The sequence below is a fragment of the Myxocyprinus asiaticus genome, chromosome 1, assembly GCF_019703515.2.
Source record: "Myxocyprinus asiaticus isolate MX2 ecotype Aquarium Trade chromosome 1, UBuf_Myxa_2, whole genome shotgun sequence".
Lineage (NCBI taxonomy): Eukaryota > Metazoa > Chordata > Actinopteri > Cypriniformes > Catostomidae > Myxocyprinus > Myxocyprinus asiaticus.
In genome coordinates this window covers 31,895,621-31,916,935 of record NC_059344.1, presented here as the reverse complement: position 1 = coordinate 31,916,935, position 21,315 = coordinate 31,895,621, and the positions used below count along the sequence as shown (strand labels likewise).

General features: G+C 39.9%; 1 protein-coding gene across 3 annotated transcripts in view; it reads left to right on the top strand.

Annotated features, from left to right (window-relative positions):
* Nucleotides 1-21,315, top strand: part of LOC127449093 (E3 SUMO-protein ligase PIAS1-like) — a 98,261-nt gene that overhangs the window by 61,709 nt on the left and 15,237 nt on the right. For all 3 annotated transcript variants that reach the window (XR_007898683.1, XM_051712295.1, XM_051712379.1), the window contains 4 exons: nt 13,648-13,732; nt 13,901-13,948; nt 17,055-17,145; nt 17,771-17,905. Coding sequence is in view for 2 of the 3 variants with exons in the window: in XM_051712295.1 (XP_051568255.1) it covers nt 13,648-13,732; nt 13,901-13,948; nt 17,055-17,145; nt 17,771-17,905 (359 nt within the window). In the remaining variant the exon portion in view is untranslated. The remainder of the gene's footprint in view (nt 1-13,647; nt 13,733-13,900; nt 13,949-17,054; nt 17,146-17,770; nt 17,906-21,315) is intronic.

The following is a 21,315-nucleotide window of genomic DNA, read 5'->3' as shown; positions in this document are numbered from 1 at the left end:
TAAATTCCTTTGTCACTCAAAGCACTGCACACCCAATATCGGAGCAGTAAGGTGTTGTTAAAGTCCACGATGTATGAATACTTTGGATATGTAAAATGTTCATGATGGTAACCCAAATTGAGTCAAAAAAAGAGCCGTCTCATGCAGGAAACTCCAAACCTGAAGTACAATCTCCATGAGCATCATCCCGAGGAATTGCGAAGATTAATATAATTGTAAATAGGCTAATAAATTATAGACCTACCTTAAATAAGTTACACAACCGTATACAGTAGTCAACATTTAGAAATATTTGTAATAACTGTTTGCTCAGAACATAACGATACAGAAAATAATTATTGTTTTATAAATGAGATCTAAAATTTCTGGTTTTCTTCTGAAAATGATTTTTATTTTTATTTTTTATTTTTATTTTACAGCTTATAGAATAATATTATGAAAACAATACCTTGACATTTGCCTCTAGGCTTCTAAATGAGGGGGTGGCAGTATCATGTTTTGGGGGTGCTTTGCTGCGGGAGGGACTGGTGCACTTCACAAAATAGATGGCATCATGAGGAAAGAAATGTATGTAGATATATTGAAGCGACATCAGCCAGAAAGTTAAAACTCGGTCACAAATGGGTCTTCCAAATGGACAATGACCCCAAGCATACCTCCAAAGTTGTGGAAAAATGGCTTAAGGACAACAAAGTCAAGGGATTAGAGTGGCCATCACAGAGCCCTGACCTCAATCCGATAGAAAATGTGTGGGCAGAACTGAAAAGGCTTGTGTGAGCAAGGAGGCCTACAAACCTGACTCAGTTACACCAGTTCTGTCTGGAGGAATGGGCCAAAATTCCAGCAACTTATTGTGAGAAGCTTGTGGAAGGCCCAAGTTAAAGGTAATGCTACCAAATACTAACAAAGTGTATGTAAACTTCTGACCCACTGGAAATGTGATGAAAGAAATAAAAGCTGAAATAAATCACTCTCTCTACTATTATTCTGACATTTCACATTCTTAAAATAAAGTAGTGATCCTAACTGACCTAAGACAGGGAATGTTTTCTACGATTAAATGTCAGGAATTGTGAAAAACTGAGTTTAAATGTATTTGGCTTATGTAAACTTCTGACTTCAACTGTATATAAGTATACATTGACAGGTTTCACTTTCAATCTTAATTGTCCTTGTCCAAAAACAATTTACATCAAACAATATAAAAATTATCTTATTAGCTATTTATAAAAGTAGTCTTAACTGAATAAAATCTATAAAATTGGCTATCATGCATATCTCACACCGGGACGATCAGTGTAGATGATGAAATTAACCGTTAGTTGTTTTTTTTTTTGTTTTTTCTTTTTTTTGTGGTAAGGTACGAAAAAACTCGGGTTATCAGTGAACTTAAGATGCTGTACATTAGATGTCATATCGTGATGTCACTTTTGTCGTGGGATTTGTCCCGGGATGTGTGTGAATGCGAGCACAGATTCCGGGAAAGCTCGGGAAGTGTGAATGTCCAAAATCTCGCAGTCCCAGAACAGATCCAGGGATGACTTCTCCAGGATTCATTCCAGGATCTCTGTGTGAAAGGGGCTAAAATGAATATGGCTGCCGAGTGAACTGACTTCCCTGCATCAACTCAACAAACCTCAAATGTTTTTCTGTTTCTCTCTTTCTCATTTTCTTCCCCTCTCTTTGTTCTGCATTAAGACTGAGATAAATTTTTATTGGCCTGTATGTAAGGCTTGTATCCTGAGCAGTGTTTTCATTAAGATGAATGATCTACAGGGGCTTATTATGGTGCTGTGTTTGCATATGTGTGCACACTAAAGCCACTGCACATGCATCCTCTGCCCAGTAGGCTAAGCCATACCCTCACATTTTCTACCCTCACAATATCTATAAAAACACTCGAAATTCCTTTATTCGCTTCAAGCACGCATTTCTTTCTGGCCAAATGGGTGTATTTCGGTAGTGATCATCAACATACACTGAGGTGGTCAGGAGTTTCACCAATATGAAATATTAATCTCTATGACTCAATTGAATAATCAACATGAACGAAGTGTGTTAGCGTTCTGCCTTGTCGAAAGATGTTTACAGCTGTTGGTTTTCACAGAAATCTGGAGTCCGCACTTTTAGATCAGCATCCACTGTATGTGTCAGGATAACAATTATTTAACTCAGTCTTTCCAGAATCATGACTCTCTCATCAGGACTTTCCAGAATCATGTCTTTCTGAAGCAGTGAAAGACACTTATCTCAGCACACAGACATCACTATAAATCACATAGCACACAGCTAGCCCTGCAGTCAACACAATGAAAGATCTAATCCACAAGCCTTACACAACTCCCACCTCTGAAAGAGAGCTAAGATGAAACCTAAATTAAAAATGTCTGCAGAATTGCTTGTTTAGGCCATTCTGTCTAAACAACAAAAAATGACCTCACAAACAAGAAAGTCTGAGTAACATTGTTAGGATATCCACACAGCTGTTTTTATTCCTACAGAAAAATAAAACGGATATCTTATTTATGGGGTTTTTGTCCTCTGTAGTTAGGCCACATCCACACTAATACATTTTTATTTAAAAACTGTTTTCAGTTTCCTAAAATCATTTTCCTAAGGTTGTGGTACTGGAGAGCATTTTCTAAAATCTAAATTTTTGGTGGAGGAAAATGCTGTTCCAGTGTGGATGAGAGAAATAAACATAGCAAAATAAAAATGTATTGGTGTGGATGTGGCTTTAATTTGGGTTTGTGTTTGTTTTTAGATTGCATGTTTTTATAATCTAATAGAAACCCCTGTACAAGGCTACAAAGAAGAACTTGTGTCTCTGTTAATTTGGTGCATTGAGATAAAGAGGTAGATTTGTATAGCTTGTCAGAAATAAACTGAAACACACAGGCATTCACGTCTCCTTTGCATCCAAGTGTTGTAGCAAATCAGATGATAAAGATGGTGGTGCTATTTTTAGAGCAGACACGGGGGAGGGAACTTGTGCTTGCGCTCTCTCTCCCTCCCTTTTCCTTTCTCTCTCCCTGTCTGTGTCTCTCTCTGTTTTATATCCCATCCACCTCTCCTTGTCAATCTCCCTTTGCTTCTCTCCATCTCTACATCATTCTTTTTTTAGACTCTCTCTCTCGTCTCTTGCATCCCCTGTGTTGATTGAGAATAGAGATCAGGCTAATTACTGTATGTGTCTTCGAGTCGATTCTCCAGGTCTAAGTTCACCCTTGCTGTTTTCTGTTATGGAAAGGTAGAGATTTGATGAAGACATAGGAGAGAACAAGAGACAGTTTTAATATAAGCAAAGCAGGAAAGAAAGAGACTAAGGAAGGTACAGCAAGGACAAGCAGATAGGTGGGTGTATAGGGGCACCTGTTTGGCCTTTCATCAGCCCAGTCCTGGTCAATCATTAGTTATAGTAAATGAAAAGCAATTAACTCCATAATGATACCTCAGAGACACCAGGCACAGATGTATATTCAGAGAAAAAATAGAGGAAAGTCAATAGACCTGTCATCAGGATGATGCATTGGAAGGGTGAAAGACAGGAAAAGATGATTGAAGGCAATTGAGAAAATGAAAGCAGTTGGGGAGGATGAGAGTAAAAACTAGATAAGAAGAAAATTAAAACATTTTGTACTGTTATTGAAGATGTTCATGACAACCATCATCAAAAGAACATAACACCACCTGCTCATCGTAAAACTCACACATTCCCCTTTATAGTTTAGGATTGTCATATGAATATTACTTAATATTCATTAAAAGTTTTCAAAAACATATACCATGTCAAGCTTTGCATCTATTTCAGGACTCGAGATTAACTCTTGTCCGGGACAACAACAAAAAACAAAACAACAAAAAAACTTACAACTGAAACGCCAAATGAGGTTGTCAGTCTTTAAGCTGCCTTTTCACTGCATCCAACAAACAACAGACAGTAGACGGAAAGTCAGACATTTTTAATGAAGTGTCGCATGGGGGCTGAGTGGGGTTCTGACCATCTGCAGAATTTTCAGATTTAATTTGACTTGACCCGTATGCTTATGTCAGACCAAATGTTATGTATTCCAATCAAAACTATGAACACGAAGTGAGAACTGTCAACAGTTTTTGTCCTAAACTTTATTCTAAATGCTTGCTCCTTCAACGAATTGAAAGTTCATGAATATGGAGGTCAGAAATGATCATTTACATTGCAGATATATCACAAAAGGCATTAGTAAGTAAATGTCTGATGTGTACATGAGTAATTTTTTTTCTGTACATGTAAAAACTTCATATTTAAAAAATAATTATAAATGTGTACTCCGTATTTACTGAATTATTATTAGGCTTATTGTTATTTTTTATTATCAAAGTGATAACAATAAATAGTAATAATAATTAAACAACCTTAATAACTTTCTTCAAAGCTTCATTCAAAAAATGTTTATCTTTCTTTATATCTCAAGGGACTGAGTGCCTGACATAGTGATTCACATGTGCCTTCTCCCTTTTAAAAAAAACAATCTATTGCGAGCAAATTGAAAGTTCATCACAGCTAGGGGGAGAAATACAACAGTCGTACATGAACATTGTAGACAGTGAAAATGTGGGTTCGCACTGTAAACATGGCACAGAAATAATGCATTGACACTGACTTTTTAAAATGAGGCACAAAGGGAATCACGATTGCTGGAAACAGTGTAATGCATGCTCAAATGTTGATTGCTAATGGTGGCAGTCAGATGATTTAAAGGAATAGTTCACCCAAAAATGAAAATTCTCTTATTATTTACTTACCCTCTTGCCATCCCAGATGTGTGTGGCTTTCTTTCTTCTGCAGAACACAAATGAAGGTTTTTAGAAGAATATTTCAGCTCTGAAATATTGTTTGCAGGTCCAAACAATGCAAGTGGATGGTGATCAGCACTTTAAAGCTCCAAAAGCACAGACAATCATGGTAAAAGTAATTCATATACTGTACGACTCTAGTGGTTAAATTAATGTCTTCTAAAGCATTACGATTGCTTTGGGTGAGAAACAGATCAATATTTAAGTCCTTTTTAACTATAATTGTTTACTTCCGGTCTCTCTACAATGCACGACCATGAGGGGAATCAGTTCACGCTGCCTCTTGCGTGACAGAAGTGGCAAATGCTAAATGACATGCATGCCGTTTTCAGTTGCTCACACCGGAGCAAATGCATCAAACATAAATGATAAAAGGGTGGTTGTAATCAGTTTCTCTTTTAGTTTGTGGTCCGGTTCGCTCTCACGCACTCCAGGTTCACTTTATTTTGACATTATCGTAAATCCGTATCTAAAAAGAATGTTGGGGCTTCATTCACAAGTGGGTTTGGTTGTTAGCAATAATTAATAATTATCAAAGATAATTATTAATTATTAAAATCAATAGAATATTAATAAGAAATAATATTGCCGGGGCACCGGGGCCCTGGGTAGCTCAGCGAATATTGAAGCTGACTGCCACCCCTGGAGTCACGAGTTTGAATCCAGGGTGTGCTGAGTGACTCCAGCCAGGTCTCCTAAGCAACCAAATTGGCCCGGTTTCTAGGGAGGGTAGAGTCACATGGGGTAACCTCCTGTTGGTTGTGATTAGTGGTTCTTGCTCTCAGTGAGCGTGTGGTAAGTTGTGCGTGGATCACGGAGAGTAGCATGAGCATCCACATGCGGAGTCTCCGCGGTGTCATGCACGATGAGCCACATGATAAGATGCACAGATTGACGGTCTCGGAAGTGGAAGCAACTGAGACTTGTCCTCCGCCACCTGGATTGAGGTGAGTAACCACGCCACCATGAGGACCTACTAAGTAGTGGGAACTGGGCATTCCAAATTGGGAGAAAGAAATGGGATATATATATATATATATATATATATGTGTATATATATATATATATATATATATATATATATATATATATATATATATATATATGTGTGTATATATATATATATATATATATATATATATACACACACAGTTGTGCTCAAAAGTTTGCATACCCTTGGAGAATTGGCAATATATGTACCATTTTTAAATAAAACACGAGTGAGCAGGCAAAACACATTGTTTTTATTTCTTATGGGATTCCTATTCAACTGTAGGTTATAACAGAATGGCACAATCATAAAACAAAACATGGCAACAAAGAAAAAAATTAAATGACCCCTGTTCAAAAGTCTGCATACCCTTAGTTCTTAATACTGTGTATTGCCCCCTTTAGCATCAATGACAGTGTGCAGTCTTTTGTAATAGTTGTCTATGAGGCCCCAAATTCTTGCAGGTGGTATAGCTGCCCATTGGTCTTGGCAAAATGCCTCCAGGTCATGCAAAGTCTTTGGTCATCTTGCATGAACCGCACGTTTGAGATCTCCCCAGAGTGGCTCGATGATTTTAAGGTCAGGAGACTGTAATGGCCACTCCAGAACCTTCAACTTTTTCTGCAGTAACCACTGGAGTGTTAACTTGGCCTTGTGCTTAGGGTCACTGTCGTGCTAGAAAGTCCAAGAGCGTCCCATGTGCAGCTTTCGTGTAGAAGAATGCAAATTGTCTGCCAGTATTTTCTGATAACATGCTGCATTCATCTTGCCATCAATTTTCACAAGATTCCCCGTGCCTTTAGAGCTCACACACCCCCAAAACATCAGTGAGCCACCACCGTGCTTCACAGTGGGGATGGTATTCTTTTCACTATAGGCCTTGTTGACCCCTCTCCAAACATAGCGCTTATGGTTGTGACCATAAAGCTCAATTTTGGTCTCGTCACTCCAAATGACAGTGTGCCAGAAGCTGTGAGGCGTGTCAAGGTGTTGTTCGGGCATATTGTAACTGGGCTTTTTTGTGGCATTGGCGCAGTAAAGATTCTTTCTGGCAACTCAACCATGCAGCTCTTTTTTGTTCAAGTATCGTCGTATTGTGCTCCTTGAAACAACCACACCATCTTTTTCCAGAGCAGCCTGTATTTCTCCTGAAGTTACCTGTGGGTTTTTCTTTGTATCCTGAACAATTCTTCTGGCAGTTGTGGCTGACCTTGGCTTGGTATCAGGAGATCCCCGAATTTTCCACTTCTTAATAAGTGATTGAACAGTACTGATTGGCATTTTCAAGGCTTTGGATATCTTATTATATCCTTTTCCATTTTATAAAGTTCCATTACCTTGTTATGCAGGTCTTTTGACAGTTCTTTTCTGTTCCCCATGGCTCAGTATATAGCCTGCTCAGTGCATCCACGTGAGAGCTAACAAACTCATTGACTATTTATACACAGACACTAATTGCAATTTAAAAAGCCACAGATGTGGGAAATTAACCTTTAATTGTCATTTAAACCTGTGTGTGTCACCTTGTGTGTCTGTAACAAGGCCAAACTTTCAAAGGTATATAAACTTTTAATCAGGGCCATTTGGGTGATTTCTGTTATCATTATGATTTAAAAAGGAGCCAAACAACTATGTGATAATAAATGGCTTCATATGATCACTATCCTTAAATAAAAGTTTTTTTGCATGATCAGTCATATCAAAATCTATGCCAAAATTTCACAATTTCTGCCAGGGTATGCTAATAACCAGACAGTATAGCAGTCTCGATATAGGATTGTTCTCTTAGGAAAGTCGACATTCAAAAGGTAAACAATGAAGGCTTGAATCTAAGAACTGAAATCCCCTTCCAGCCCTTGGCACAGGTGCTTGCAGAACAATACCAAAACACTTCTCTTTAAAGTATAACAAATTTTATTGTTGCAGTAATATCAATTAATAATCAATACAATGCAGTTGTTAAACTTCTGACCTCCAACTACAAACTAAACAGTAACATGATTAGATATGGTAACAGATAAGCCTGTAATACATGAGAGGAGGGTAGAGGTGTGTGTGTGTGAATGGTTGTATGTGTGTGTGTGTAAGGAGAGAAGGAGTGCACAAAATGGCGGGCGTGGCTCTTGTGGAGAGTGCGTCACGTGAGGTTTCCGGCCAGAGAATATGGCCGCAAATGTGGGTGGAGAGACTGGTTAATGGCATCTGCCTGTTTAACACGTGTCTCTGCTGGTACGATAATTTCGGGACAAAGCTGGGCTCTATCGCCAAGTTATCTGTTCACCAAATGTGTGTGCTGGTATGTTTGTGTGGGGTCGTGGGTGTGTGCGGTTAGTACGAGAGAGAGAGAACAGGGTGATGGCACCGAAGCTGGTTTAGCGATTGTGGGAGAGATGGCAACCGTTAGTTTTATCACTCAGAGATGCGGTGAAGGGCTCGTAATCCATCCGCCACGGTCATTGGTTCTTTAATGGATAAACTCAGTGTGCTGGTCTCACCCGTGATGGCGGAAATGCACAAACAACCCAACGTGGTTGGACAACAACACAGCAAATCTCATTCATGGTAATAGTAATTTACAGTAATACCTTGAGTAGTATTAGCAGCAATGAGCGGACTCGGTGGTCCGTAAACTGTACAAGCAATAACCTTGATACACAAGAATAACACACTATAATAACCTATCTCTGCCCAGACTTAAACCTCTTACTTGAGACACGTGAGGACGCGGGTAGAATGTGTGTTTATCCGTTGTTTGACTCGGCTCCTCGAAGCTTGGGTGATGACAGGAGGTCGTTTCCTTGCTCTGTCGGCGGACTGTACGGCGGCTGATTCTCGGTGGGATATCAGTGATGTCGACTCTGTTGAAGAAGGAAGAGAAATAGTCTTCACTTCTGCAGGCAAATGGGTGAGACGCGGATTGCTCGGCGGTCTCCTTTGGATCTGTTAGCGTACTCGGTGGAACACGGAGAATCTCGGCTCATCCAGCGAGATGGAGATTGTATGGCCAAAGTTCAGATATGTGTGTTACTTCCTTAGGCAGCGAGGCTATACCTGGGAGCAGCAGGGATGCAACTAGACGAGGTGAATACTGTCGCTTTAAGCAAGGCTTAGAAGGAATCTCCAGGGTTTTATACTCTCGATGACATTATGGTTGAGGGATAATTGAAAGTGATGATATCAGGACAGAAATATATAATTTTTTGTAATAAGATTCTAATTTTAAAAGTAATAATCATCATCATTATCATACTGATAGATTGCTTGTTTTTCATTAAGGTAAAAAGTGTGAAAAACTCTACATGGGTAATTTGTGTCCAAAATGTACATGGGAATCTGGCGTCCTTGCTGTGCAATAGGGCTATATGAAGTTACAGGAGTGACAAGAGGTTTTGGTCCAGGACATGAGGGGTGATGGCTTCTTTAGCTGCACAACTTCCCTGGGCTCACGGCATGTGAAAGGAATGGCAGACACATCTCATTCGTGCCAGCTTTCATATGCTCCATTCCTGAACCTGCAAGGATCCAACTATAGATGGCCTCTAGAGGAGAGACCCACTCAGAGGCTTTATTAACTTCAGGTGCACCTCATCACACGCTGCCAAACGAGGATAGTCATTGCGCCCCTCCTCTCCTGCCCATTCCAGTTGTGGACCTGGCTTAAGAGCTGCCCTTGGAAGAGATGGGGCACATTGATGCAAGTAAGGGGTTTGTCACATGACTGTGTGGCAACACACAGCTCCAATGCCATCATTAACTTTGCTGATGAAATGACGGTGGTAGGTCTGATCACTGACAATGATGAAACAGCCTACAGAGAGGAGGTGCACACTCTGACACACTGGTGTCAGGAGCACAAGACAAAGGAGCTTGTGGTGGACTTCAGAAGAAGAGAAAGAGAACACAGCCCCATCACCATCAATGGAGCACCAGTGGAGAGAGTCAGCAGCTTCAAGTTCCTGGGTGTCCACATCACTGAGGAACTCACATGGTCCATCCACACTGAAGTCATTGTGAAGAAGGCTCATCAGCACCTCATCTTCCTGAGACGGCTGAGGAAGTTTGTAATGAACCGCCACATCCTCACACGGTTCTACACCTGCACTGTAGAGAGCATCCTGACTGGCTGCATCTCCACCTGGTACGGCAATAGCACCGCTCACAACCGCAAAGCCCTACAAAGAGTGGTGCGAACTGCCAGACACATCATCGGAGGTGAGCTTCCCTCCCTCCAGGACATATATACCAGGCGGTGTGAAAAAAGCTCGGAGGATCATCAGAGACTCCAGCCACCCGAGCCATGGGCTGTTCTCACTGCTACCATCAGGCAGGCGGTATCGCAGCATCAGGACCCGCACCAGCCGACTACATGACAGCTTCTTCCCCCAAGCAATCAGACTTTTGAACTCTTGATCTCTCACGATCAAATACATCAGCATTGCACTTTATTACTCTTATTATCTCACACCGGACTGTCATAAATTATATTCTCTCTTAACAACACACTGGCAACTTACTATCAACCGACAGCCTGAATGTCAATACAGTACGATACAACCTACTGTATATTTTATATATACTATATATACTATTTTTATTGTATAATGTGTATTCTATATTGTGTGTATTGTATACTGTACATTGTATATTATTATTTGAATATTGTGTTATGTGTAATTATGTGTATATTAGTTTTTAAATTGTGTTGTGTAAATCTGATGTTTATTGTAAATTGGTACTGTCTCATCACTGTCACGACTACTATGTTGCTTGGAACTGCACCCAAGAATTTCACACACTATTGCACTTGTTTATATGGTTGTGTGACAGTAAAAGTGATTTGATTTTGATTTTGTCGTTCCGACAACATTCCTCATTCCATTCTGCAAATACTTTTAATTTATTGAAGCTGTACTGATAAAAGTAGTTTTTGGACAAGTGACTTAAGCTTTCTGACAAGTAAACCAGTCCGAATAACAAGTGCCTGGAAAAGCTTAATGTCAAGCCCTCTATTTGTTTATAAGTCAGCGTTATAACTGATAGCCATTTGACATGATTACATTATAAATATAAATAGTGTGCGTGTGTGTTAGGGCTGGGAGAAAAAAATGGATTCACAAATGCATTGCGATTAATTCTCCAACTATTCTGAATCGATTCTCAAATCTTCAGAATTGATTCTGAATTCAGCGTAAACTGTTGCAGGGCAGTGGCACCTATGTGTGTGCCAGAGACAAAGATGCTAGAAACAAATGGTAAGATGCACATTTACTGAAGCCAAGCATGCACTACATGATTGTCTGCAGAATGGGTATATCAACCACACTACCATTCATCCCTGACTGAAACTTTGATCCTGAAATGTATTCACAAACTCGCGAACATAGCATGGGAGAGTTTATTTGTGATAAGTCAACAAACAACATGAAAAACGAGATTGCCTGCAATGACAACAAGCTCAGTCCGATGATGCTGTGACACACCGCCCCAGACAATGACAGACCCTCCACCTCCAAATCGATCCCGCTCCAAAGTACAGGCCTCAGTGTAACGCTCATTCCTTCGACAGTAAACGCGAGTCCGACCATCACCCCTGGTGAGACAAAACTGCGACTCGTCAGTGAAGAGCACTTTTTGCCAGTCCTGTTTGGTCCAGCGAAGGTGGGTTTGTGCCTATAGGCGATGTTGTTTCCGGTGATGTCTGGTAAGGACCTGCCTTACAACAGGCCTACAAGCCCTCAGTCCAGCCTCTCTCAGCCTACTGCGGACAGTCTGAGCACTGATGGAGGAGGGATTGTTCCTGGTGTAACTCGGGCAATTGTTGTTGCCATCTTGTACCTGTCCCGCAGGTGTGATATTCGGATGTACTGATCCTGTGCAGGTGTTGTTACATGTGGTCTGCCACTACGAGGACGATCAGTCCTTCCTGTCTCTCTGTTGCACCGTCTTAGGCGTCTCACAGTACGGACATTGCAATTTATTGCCCTGGCCACATCTGCAGTCCTCATGCCTCCATGCAGCATGCCTAAGGCACATTCACGCAGATGAGCAGGGACCCTGGGCATCTTTCTTTTAGAGTCAGTAGAAAGGTCTCTTTAGTGTCCTAAGTTTTTATAACTGTGACCTTAATTGCCTACCATCTGTAAGCTGTTAGTGTCTTAACGACCGTTCCACATGTGCATGTTCATTAATTGTTTATGGTTCATTGAACAAGCATGGAAAACATGGTTTAAACCCTTTACAATAAAGATCTGTAAAGTTTCTGTAAAGTTATTTGGATTTTTAGAAAATTATCTTTAAAATACAGTGTCCTGAAAAAGGGACATTTCTTTTTTTGCTGAGTTTAGTTGGGATTAAAGTACAAAATAAAAAATGAATCAAATTGGGATGGATTACTTCTAATACCAATTACCAATTAAATGCTATTAAATAAAATGATTATCAATGTTTTAAACAAATTTAAACTCAAATGTATTTAAATATATTCAGTTGAAGTATTTAAAGTGCTTTGATAGAGAATCAGTATTTATTTTCAGTGATTTTTTTTTCTTGTGCTTTAAAGAGATTTCTTTGATAAAAAGTTGTAAAGAAAAAACTAAAAAAGCGTTTATTTAATTTTATTTATATTACTTGTTTTCTTCACAGCTTGTTCATACTGAATTTAAACGGCCACGTTGTCAATGAAATAAAATAAATAAAATCATTGTTTATCATTTTTATGATGGCAGTCATGCCAAACAAAGGCTGTAACTACATAGTAACTACAACAACATCTTCATAGGAACTGTATTAAGCAAAGAGTTTGCAAAAAGTCCTGAGTGTTCCCTGGAAAAGGGCAACAGTTAGAAAGTGTCACTAAGAATGAAAATATGTAAGCCACAAATTGAAGGACATGAGAAAATAATGAAAGCCACTGCAAATCATAAAATGATGGGTCATAAATTTGGTCAAGTGCAAGACGTCAGTGCTCGGAGAAACCAGCCACGTCTCTCTCTTTTTCTTTTATTATGTACTGCTGTTGGATGTAGAATGGGTCTGTGCTTCACCCAAACAGCATTTCAAAAGATTGAATAGATGCTGGTCTGTCATTGTGATTTTCAGTCAGTTATTATGTACCTTTAATAACTGAGTCTAATTAAAAGCAAAGTTTGAAATGACTTGCATGACTAGATGCAGGCTAAATTTGGTAGTGCAATAACACATTTTTTCAATCAATAACAATGCTCACATAATCTGATGCGTTCAAAAAGTATGTCATGATTCTGGTAGCAATTGCTTCAGATTGCCAGCTGTAACAGTTGACACATTGTTTATCTTGTCTTTGAACTCAAAAAACTCTATGAAAAACAGCATGGGCCTCTCCCTTCATTGACAGTGGAAATCATTTGAGCACTTGAGATAGAATTCCCAGAAAAGCGTGTTTTCAAGGAATATTAATGTTATTAAAGTTGGACACGGATCAGAGTTGGGGAAACCAGTGTAACATTACTCTGAGCTTTGATTGTAATCCCCTCACATACAGTATGGGTGAAATTATGTGGATAAAAATATTGTTTGGCTATTGAGAATTAAAATTTTGAAATACTTTTTTAAATTAATTAAGATTGACTTATATATTTTAGAGCCCGCATATGAAACTATCACACGACATCTCATGCATGTTCTGTTTTTTTTATAATGTATTTTGCTTATAATATTTTTGGGTATTGTTCACAGAAAACACTATTTAATAGTTATAAAATGTTATGTTTTGTAAGTTTAATATTAAGTTTATTCCAGTTTAGTTATTTTTTTCTCTTATCTTTTCCTTTGTGTCTCCGCAGCTTCAGATAACAGCCAGAGGTTTCAGGAAACATGTTTTGCATTTGCATTGACACCACAGCAAGTCCAACAAGTCAGCAGCTCAATGTAAGTTGGTTTATTCATAATATGTTCTCCAGGAAAGATGAGCAAAGCATATGCTCAAAATAAGAAAAGAGGTTCCCATAAAGCCTTGCTTGTATGCTTGGTTGTCGAACTCATTTATTGTTTTAAATAATAAATAATAGAGTTTGTTGTGACCTTCTCTCTATACAGGGACATATCAGGGACCAAATGTGACTTTACAGTGCAAGTACAGTTACGGTAAGATATTCATGTTTTAATACAGTGAAACATTATTACATGTATCTTAGACATCTGAAGTGCTCTAGAGCACTGACCTCCTATTTTCACATTATATTGTGAATATTAAGGGTGGAAAAATGCATTGATGCATCACGGTGCATCGATCTATTAAAGAAATTTCAATGCATCTATTATGAAATTTAAGAGTCGATTATCATTCTAAATTAATACCCAATGAGTCCATCTCATATTACACTGACTTTCTTGCAACAGACACAGAACGGAGCATACAAGATTAAAGGGAAAGAAAGCGCACTTTGAAATAAAGAACATTTATGCAGCCGAGTTCACCCCACGAACCTGTATAAGATAAGATAGAATCAATGGATGGATATACAGTTGTGCTCAAAAGTTTGCATACCCTGGCAGAAATTGTGACATTTTGGCATTGATTTTGAAAATATGACTGATCATGCAAAAAACGTCTTTTATTTAAGGATAGTGATCATATGAAGCCATTTATTATCACATAGTTGTTTGGCTCCTTTTTAAATCATAATGATAACAGAAATCACCCAAATGGCCCTGATCAAAAGTTTACATACCCTTGAATGTTTGGCCTTGTTACAGACACACAATGTGACACACACAGGTTTAAATGGCAATTAAAGTTTAATTTCCCACACCTGTGGCTTTTTAAATTGCAATTAGTGTCTGTGTATAAATAGTCAATGAGTTTTTTAGCTCTCACGTTGATGCACTGAGCAGGCTAGATACTGAGCCATGGGGAGCAGAAAAGAACTGTCAAAAGACCTGCATAACAAGGTAATGGAACTTTATAAAGATGGAAAAGGATATAAAAAGATATCCAAAGCCTTGAAAATGCCAGTCAGTACTGTTCAATCACTTATTAAGAAGTGGAAAATTCGGGGATCTCTTGATACCAAGCCAAGGTCAGGTAGACCAAGAAAGATTTCAGCAACAACTGCCAGAAGAATTGTTCGGGATACAAAGAAAAACCCACAAGTAACCTCAGGAGTAATACAGGCTGCTCTGGAAAAAGATGGTGTGGTTGTTTCAAGGAGCACAATACGACGATACTTGGACAAAAATGAGCTGCATGGTTGTGTTGCCAGAAAGAAGCCAATGCCACAAAAAAGCCCGGTTACAATATGCCCGACAACACCTTGACATGTCTCACAGCTGTAATTTGGAGTGACGAGACCAAAATAGAGCTTTATGGTCACAACCATAAGCTTATGTTTGGAGAGGGGTCAGCAAGTATTGTGCTCCTTTAAACAACCACACCGTCTTTTTTCAGAGCAGCCTGTATTTCTCCTGAGGTTACCTGTGGGTTTTTCTTTGCATCCCGAACAATTCTTCTGGCAGTTGTGGCTGAAATCTTTCTTGGTCTACCTGACTTTGGCTTGGTATCAAGAGATCCCTGAATTTTCCACTTCTTAATAAGTGGTTGAACGGTACTCACTGGTATTTTCAAGGCTTTGGATATCTTTTTATATCCTTTTCCATCTTTATAAATATCCATTACCTTGTTACGCAGGTCTTTTGACAGTTCTTTTCTGCTCCCCATGGCTCAGTATCTAGCCTGCTCAGTGCATCCATGTGAGCGCTAACAAATTCATTGACTATTTATACACAGACACTAATTGCATTTTAAAAAGCCACAGGTGTGGGAAATTAACCTTTAATTGCCATTTAAACCTGTGTGTGTCACCTTGTGTGTCTGTAACAAGGCCAACCTTGTAAACTTTTGATCAGGGCCATTTGGGTGATTTCTGTTATCATTATGAATTAAAAAAGAGCCAAACAACTATGTGATAATAAATGGCTTCATATGATCACTATCCTTAAATAAAAGACAGTTTTTTTGTATGATCAGTCATATTTTCAAAATCAATGCCAAAATTTCAAAATTTCTGCCAGGGTATGCAAACTTTTGAGCACAACTGTAGATAGATAGTTTGGCTTTCTGTGCCATTATTCAAAACTGTTGCATCCATTGACCAACGTAAGTTCATTGTTGTTGCCTTCTTACTCGATTGCGATATGTTAATATTGCTTTTGTATCTCCATAAAATGTGTAATTTTTCCATAAAACAGTTTAACCATGAATAGAACTTGGTTTAAATACATTTGACTGGTGGGCACACATTGACTTTGAAGGAAAACAGTCACTCGTTAATTAATTCTCTTTATATTGAATGCTGTAGAATAGGGAGCGATTTCAGACTGTTCTGAGGGGTATAAACCAGTTGATTACAGTCACCTGTGATTGAATACTGACATGCGACAGCCGCAAAAAAAAGAACACTTTTTTTTATATATTTTTTATCTTAACAGTCCAGCATGAAAATGCAATATCATTCTCGTGAACGGGCTTGACAAGCAGAGGCGTCTCCATTTAGCTGCCTGGCGCCTCTTTCCCTATCCCAAAACAAACAGGGAAATCACGATTACCACATCCCATGTTACCGCCTTTACATGTTTTGACAAATCAGGCTCTATCTAATACAAGTGAATTTGCATGAACCCACACTGTGTATTTGCTGGAAATAGCCATTAAAAGTGAAGAGCGCTTTTTCACCTTCCCGACACATGGACTTAAAAAGGGTTGACAGGAAAACAAACTGCTGTGAAAAAACTCAAATCAGATTGGTCAAGATGAGAGTGGTTTCAGTCTTCCAGGTGTTCAATTTATGGAGCTATTTGGATTAGAAAATGAAGAGTCGAAAAATGTAAATAACCGATTGCGGAGTGGAGGATGATGTCATCAGAATTCATAAATCATTTAAAATGCATTTAAACATTATTTACATGTCTACCACAGCGCATAGTGGATTTATAGCCAATTGAAGTCTGAATTTCAAATTGCAAACTGTCTTTACTAAGGTCTTTAACATGCTACTAATAGACAGTTTTTCATTCTATGACCCTGCTGAGCCTGCTCCATTAAAACCTGGATCGTATCTGCCTGCACATGACATTTCATCTGTAATTACTGGTTTCAGATTTTGTGATGCATTGTAATTTTTAGGTAGTGAATCATAATCTAATCGTTGTCAGATTGAATCGTCAAATCCCTAGTAAATATGCAATTTTCCAGGTTTTGTCTATCAGAGACGAGCTGCCCTCAGGAGGACCACTTTCCCCCTAATCTCTGTGTTAAAGTCAATGGGAAACCATGTAATCTCCCAGTAAGTAAACAGTCTATTTTCCATCTATCTATCACTCTGAACTGAGACAAATTATCTATTTTACTTAGCTGCTTTTCCACCATGGGGCCGGACAGTTCTGAGCACGGTCAGTAACAGTTCCAGTAGCATTTGCATTAAAATAACATACACTATGATATGATTACAAACTGTTCGTGGCCCAGGTTTATCAGCATTGTTAGCTAACTGCACTCAGTGCAGAGAACCGAGCTGGTGGAACACCTTTAGTGACATGGTGACTCACGATTGGTCACTTGCCCTGTCTGTCCATTCTTATCCTGATTTCGCAGCACTACAATTTAAAAAATAAACCATAACCATGTCAACGAGCCTGGATCGGTACAGAATGACAAAATTCAGCAACAGTAGCTGGTCTGCCTGATGGTGGAAAAGCATTTTTTGTTGTTTTTGTTTTTGATTTTTAAGAATTATTTAATCCTTCAAACTGTTGACCTCATAGTTAAATATAATTTTTCATATTTCGCATTTTGGCTTGTGTGGACCTTTGTAAAAGAAAACTATTTCTTATGTTTATTAAATATTTTAAACTTGGTAATAATTTGCTGGTGCATAAGTCCCTCCCTGACTTGTTTTTGTTTCTTAACAGGGATATCTCCCTCCTACCAAAAATGGCGTGGAACCAAAGAGGCCCAGCAGACCCATCAACATTACCTCACTTGTCAGACTGTCCACAACTGTTCCCAACACCATTGTAGTGTCTTGGACCTCAGAAATTGGACGGGTAGGATAATACTTAATTTCAGTGCATTTATATTAAAGAATTCAGTGTGTGAAATGCAAGATTATCATGAAGGTATGAGTAAGGGGGTTCAGTGGAAAGGAGGAGGCGAGAACCGGCTTGACAACTTAAATAATAATTTAATAAACAACTTAAACACACAACCATAAACACACAGTACAGCTGCCTGTAATTCTCTCTCTCTTGAACTGTCGTCCCCGGCCCCATTTATCCCTCGCGCGCCCCATCAGGCTGATTGGGGTCCGGGCATGCGTCATTCCAGCCCTGCCCCGCCCTCCTCAGCTCTACACTCCTCCCGGCGTTGCCTCAGGCCGGGGGGAGCCCCCGGCATGACGTACATCCCCCCTTCCTCTTCGGGGGGGTGTGCCTTGCGCCCAGACTGGCGGCGGGTCATCCCCGCCTTCCTCGACCTGGGAGGAGACAGGAGGGGAAAAACAACAACAAAACAAAGTAGGCGAGGAAAAGGCCAACACGGAGCAACAGAGAGAGAGAGAGAGGAGAGAGAGAAAAAGAAACTCACCGGTTCTCTGATGCGCCGTCGCGTGGTCCTCGATCACTTCTCCACCCTCTCAGGTGGACGGCAGCCGCTCCTCCCCGGGTGGACCGGAGTCAGACCTCCGACCCCCAGCGGACAGAACGCCCCTCCGCATTCCCGGCGTCCCATGGGGACACTCCTCCGCCCCTGGCAGCGGCCCTACCACTCCAGGCGGTAGGGGAGTCGCTTCCCTCCTCCCCCCGCGGACAGCGGTCTTCTCTCGACCCCTCCGCGTTCCCGGGGGACGGCAGGGCACTCCTCCGCCCCTGGCAGCGGCCCTACCACTCCAGGCGGTCGGGGAGTCCCGTCCCCACTTGCCTCGCGGACGGCGGCCGTTCCCCGCGTCCGGGTGGTCGGGCTACTCCGTCCCCCGTCGGATGGCAGCGGCGCTCCCCTGCGTGGACGGCAGTGTCGAGGACTCTGCGACGGGAATCCCTCCTCCTTCCCGGGTTTCGGCACCAGTGTAAGGGGGTTCAGTGGAAAGGAGGAGGCGAGAACCGGCTTGACAACTTAAATAATAATTTAATAAACAACTTAAACACATAACCATAAACACACAGCTGCCTGTAATTCTCTCTCTCTCGAACTGTCGTCCCTGGCCCCCTTTATCCCTCGCACGCCCCATGAGGCTGATTGGGGACCGGGCGTCATTCCAGCCCGGCCCCGCCCTCCTCGGCTCTACAGTATGATACTGTGGGAAGTATAGAGTTTGATTTAACTTATTTATTTATTATGAAAATTTGTGAAAAGTTCAACATTTGTGTAGTATGTCTGTATGACAATGTGAGGGATGGCGTATCTTCAGATGAAACTAAATATTTAAGGGCTAGTCATACATCGGAATGAGGAACAACATTTTTGGTAATCGTTCTATAAAAATATATCACTTGTATTTCATTAGAGAGTGTCATTTCAGAAATTAAAATCCTTTTTGTCTGTTCTGTTTTGTGCTCTGCGCTAAACGTACCTTTCCCTGCAGATTCGTACGTTATCAGAAATAGTAAAAAAGAATGAAATATCTTTGTGAAAATTTAAGTTTGATATGTGCATGAATGCATTTTGATGAATGAATGGTTTGTCGTCTATTAGCATTGAATGCATAATAAAAAAAAGGCAGACAGGAGTTTATTACTTAGTCTACAGATTCCATTTGTTTTATAAGCTAACTTACCTTGTCACACATAAAACATCACTGCACCTGCATATAAAATTCACCCTCAAGAATGATGCCATTTCTTACTGTAATACATGCCTCAGCAAGAAATAGTAATTCTGACTATCTCTGTGGTAGATTCCTTAAAATGTTCACTCTTGCTCAGGAAGCGTGAGCGAATTATATGAGTTTTACCCTTCCACTGAAGCTGCCGGACCTGTTCATATGAAAGCAAGATGTAACCACTGACCTGAAAATATAAATAGAAAATACCCAGAAGTACAGCTTTGTAGGATGCTTCCCTGCACCGAACTGATTCCTTTTGTCCAGTGACTTACAAATGAAGAATACAACCAAATAAACTATTCATCCTAAAGAGGAATTAATGTTAGTTTCAATATTGCTATGAAATGTGCTGTCTGGAACAGAGATAAAAGTGAGACTAATAGCTATGTTTCCATCCAAGTTACCAATTAAATATATGCTAAAAACCATAATATTGCAAAAACGCAGATAAACCGCGTTTCCATCCCATGTGTTCAAAAGAACAAAATCAGCATGTCTGGGGAAGTTGTAGCCACTAAGACTATTTTATTAAGAAAATACTTGATTAAGAGCAAACAGACAAAACACTGTAAAGAACTTGTCTCATGTCTGGGAACAACAGATATTTTTCAAAAGTGTCAATAAACCTGCTATCCAGCCCAGTTCAAGTTTGTCTTCGACTTATTTGGTCTGCTAACCAGGGTTCCCATGGATCCTTAAAGACTTAAAATATCTTAAATTCAGTTTTCCAAAATTTAAGGTCATAAAAAGCCTTAAAAATCTTAGATGATACAACAAAAGTCTTAATCGTGATATGACCTAATGTGATTATCAAACTTCAAAAGAATACGATTTAATTAAATAAATGCATGCGCTGCATCCTTCAAAGTGAAAACACGAATTTCAGTATGACCAGAGCAACATTTCAGATGTGATGATTGGTCCGCTGGTTAGTCCAGTTATGAATGAGTTATTCAGTCACATGAATTTTTTAATGAGCATATTGTATTCCTAATTAATTCAGTAGGAATGTATTCAGTAAATGTGTTTCCATCATGCGCATTTCTTCTTATCAAGTAAAAAATGTATCCACCTCAAGCGAGCGAAGATGTTTTTGATGCACATTTTGGAGACTTTATTTGCATCTTGGTGTTGCAAATCTAGGGTGACCAGATTTTTGCTTGTGGAAAGCGGAACAGCCCCCTCTGTTGTCACCTTGTACTTTTCGCTGGCAGCAATTTTTCTCAGTGTGCACTTGTCTTTCAAGAGTTTATCGTAAAATGTTGAGCAGTCCAGTCCAAAATTAAGATTAACATTGCCTTCATGACTGTTACACCGAGTCAGGTTTTATCCGGTGTTCATGCTGCGTTCATTAATGAGAACACACGCTCCACAGATGCAGATGTCTCAGGCAAGCATAAAACAAACTCCATGACCTTGGCTAAGACTCCAAAGTTGATGGTCTTGCTCTCCAGCTCACGAAAAACGTCTGTCCATCTCTCAGACATGTTCCGCTCAGTGATGCGACAAGTGACAATGTTTTTCGCGCAAGCCCACTGATCAAAAAGCATGGTTTCGTCAATCAAACTGAGAGCGGGGATTCTGGAGTAGGAGTGTTCGAGGGTGCTCTGAATGTCTTTCCACTCTGGGATGTCTTTC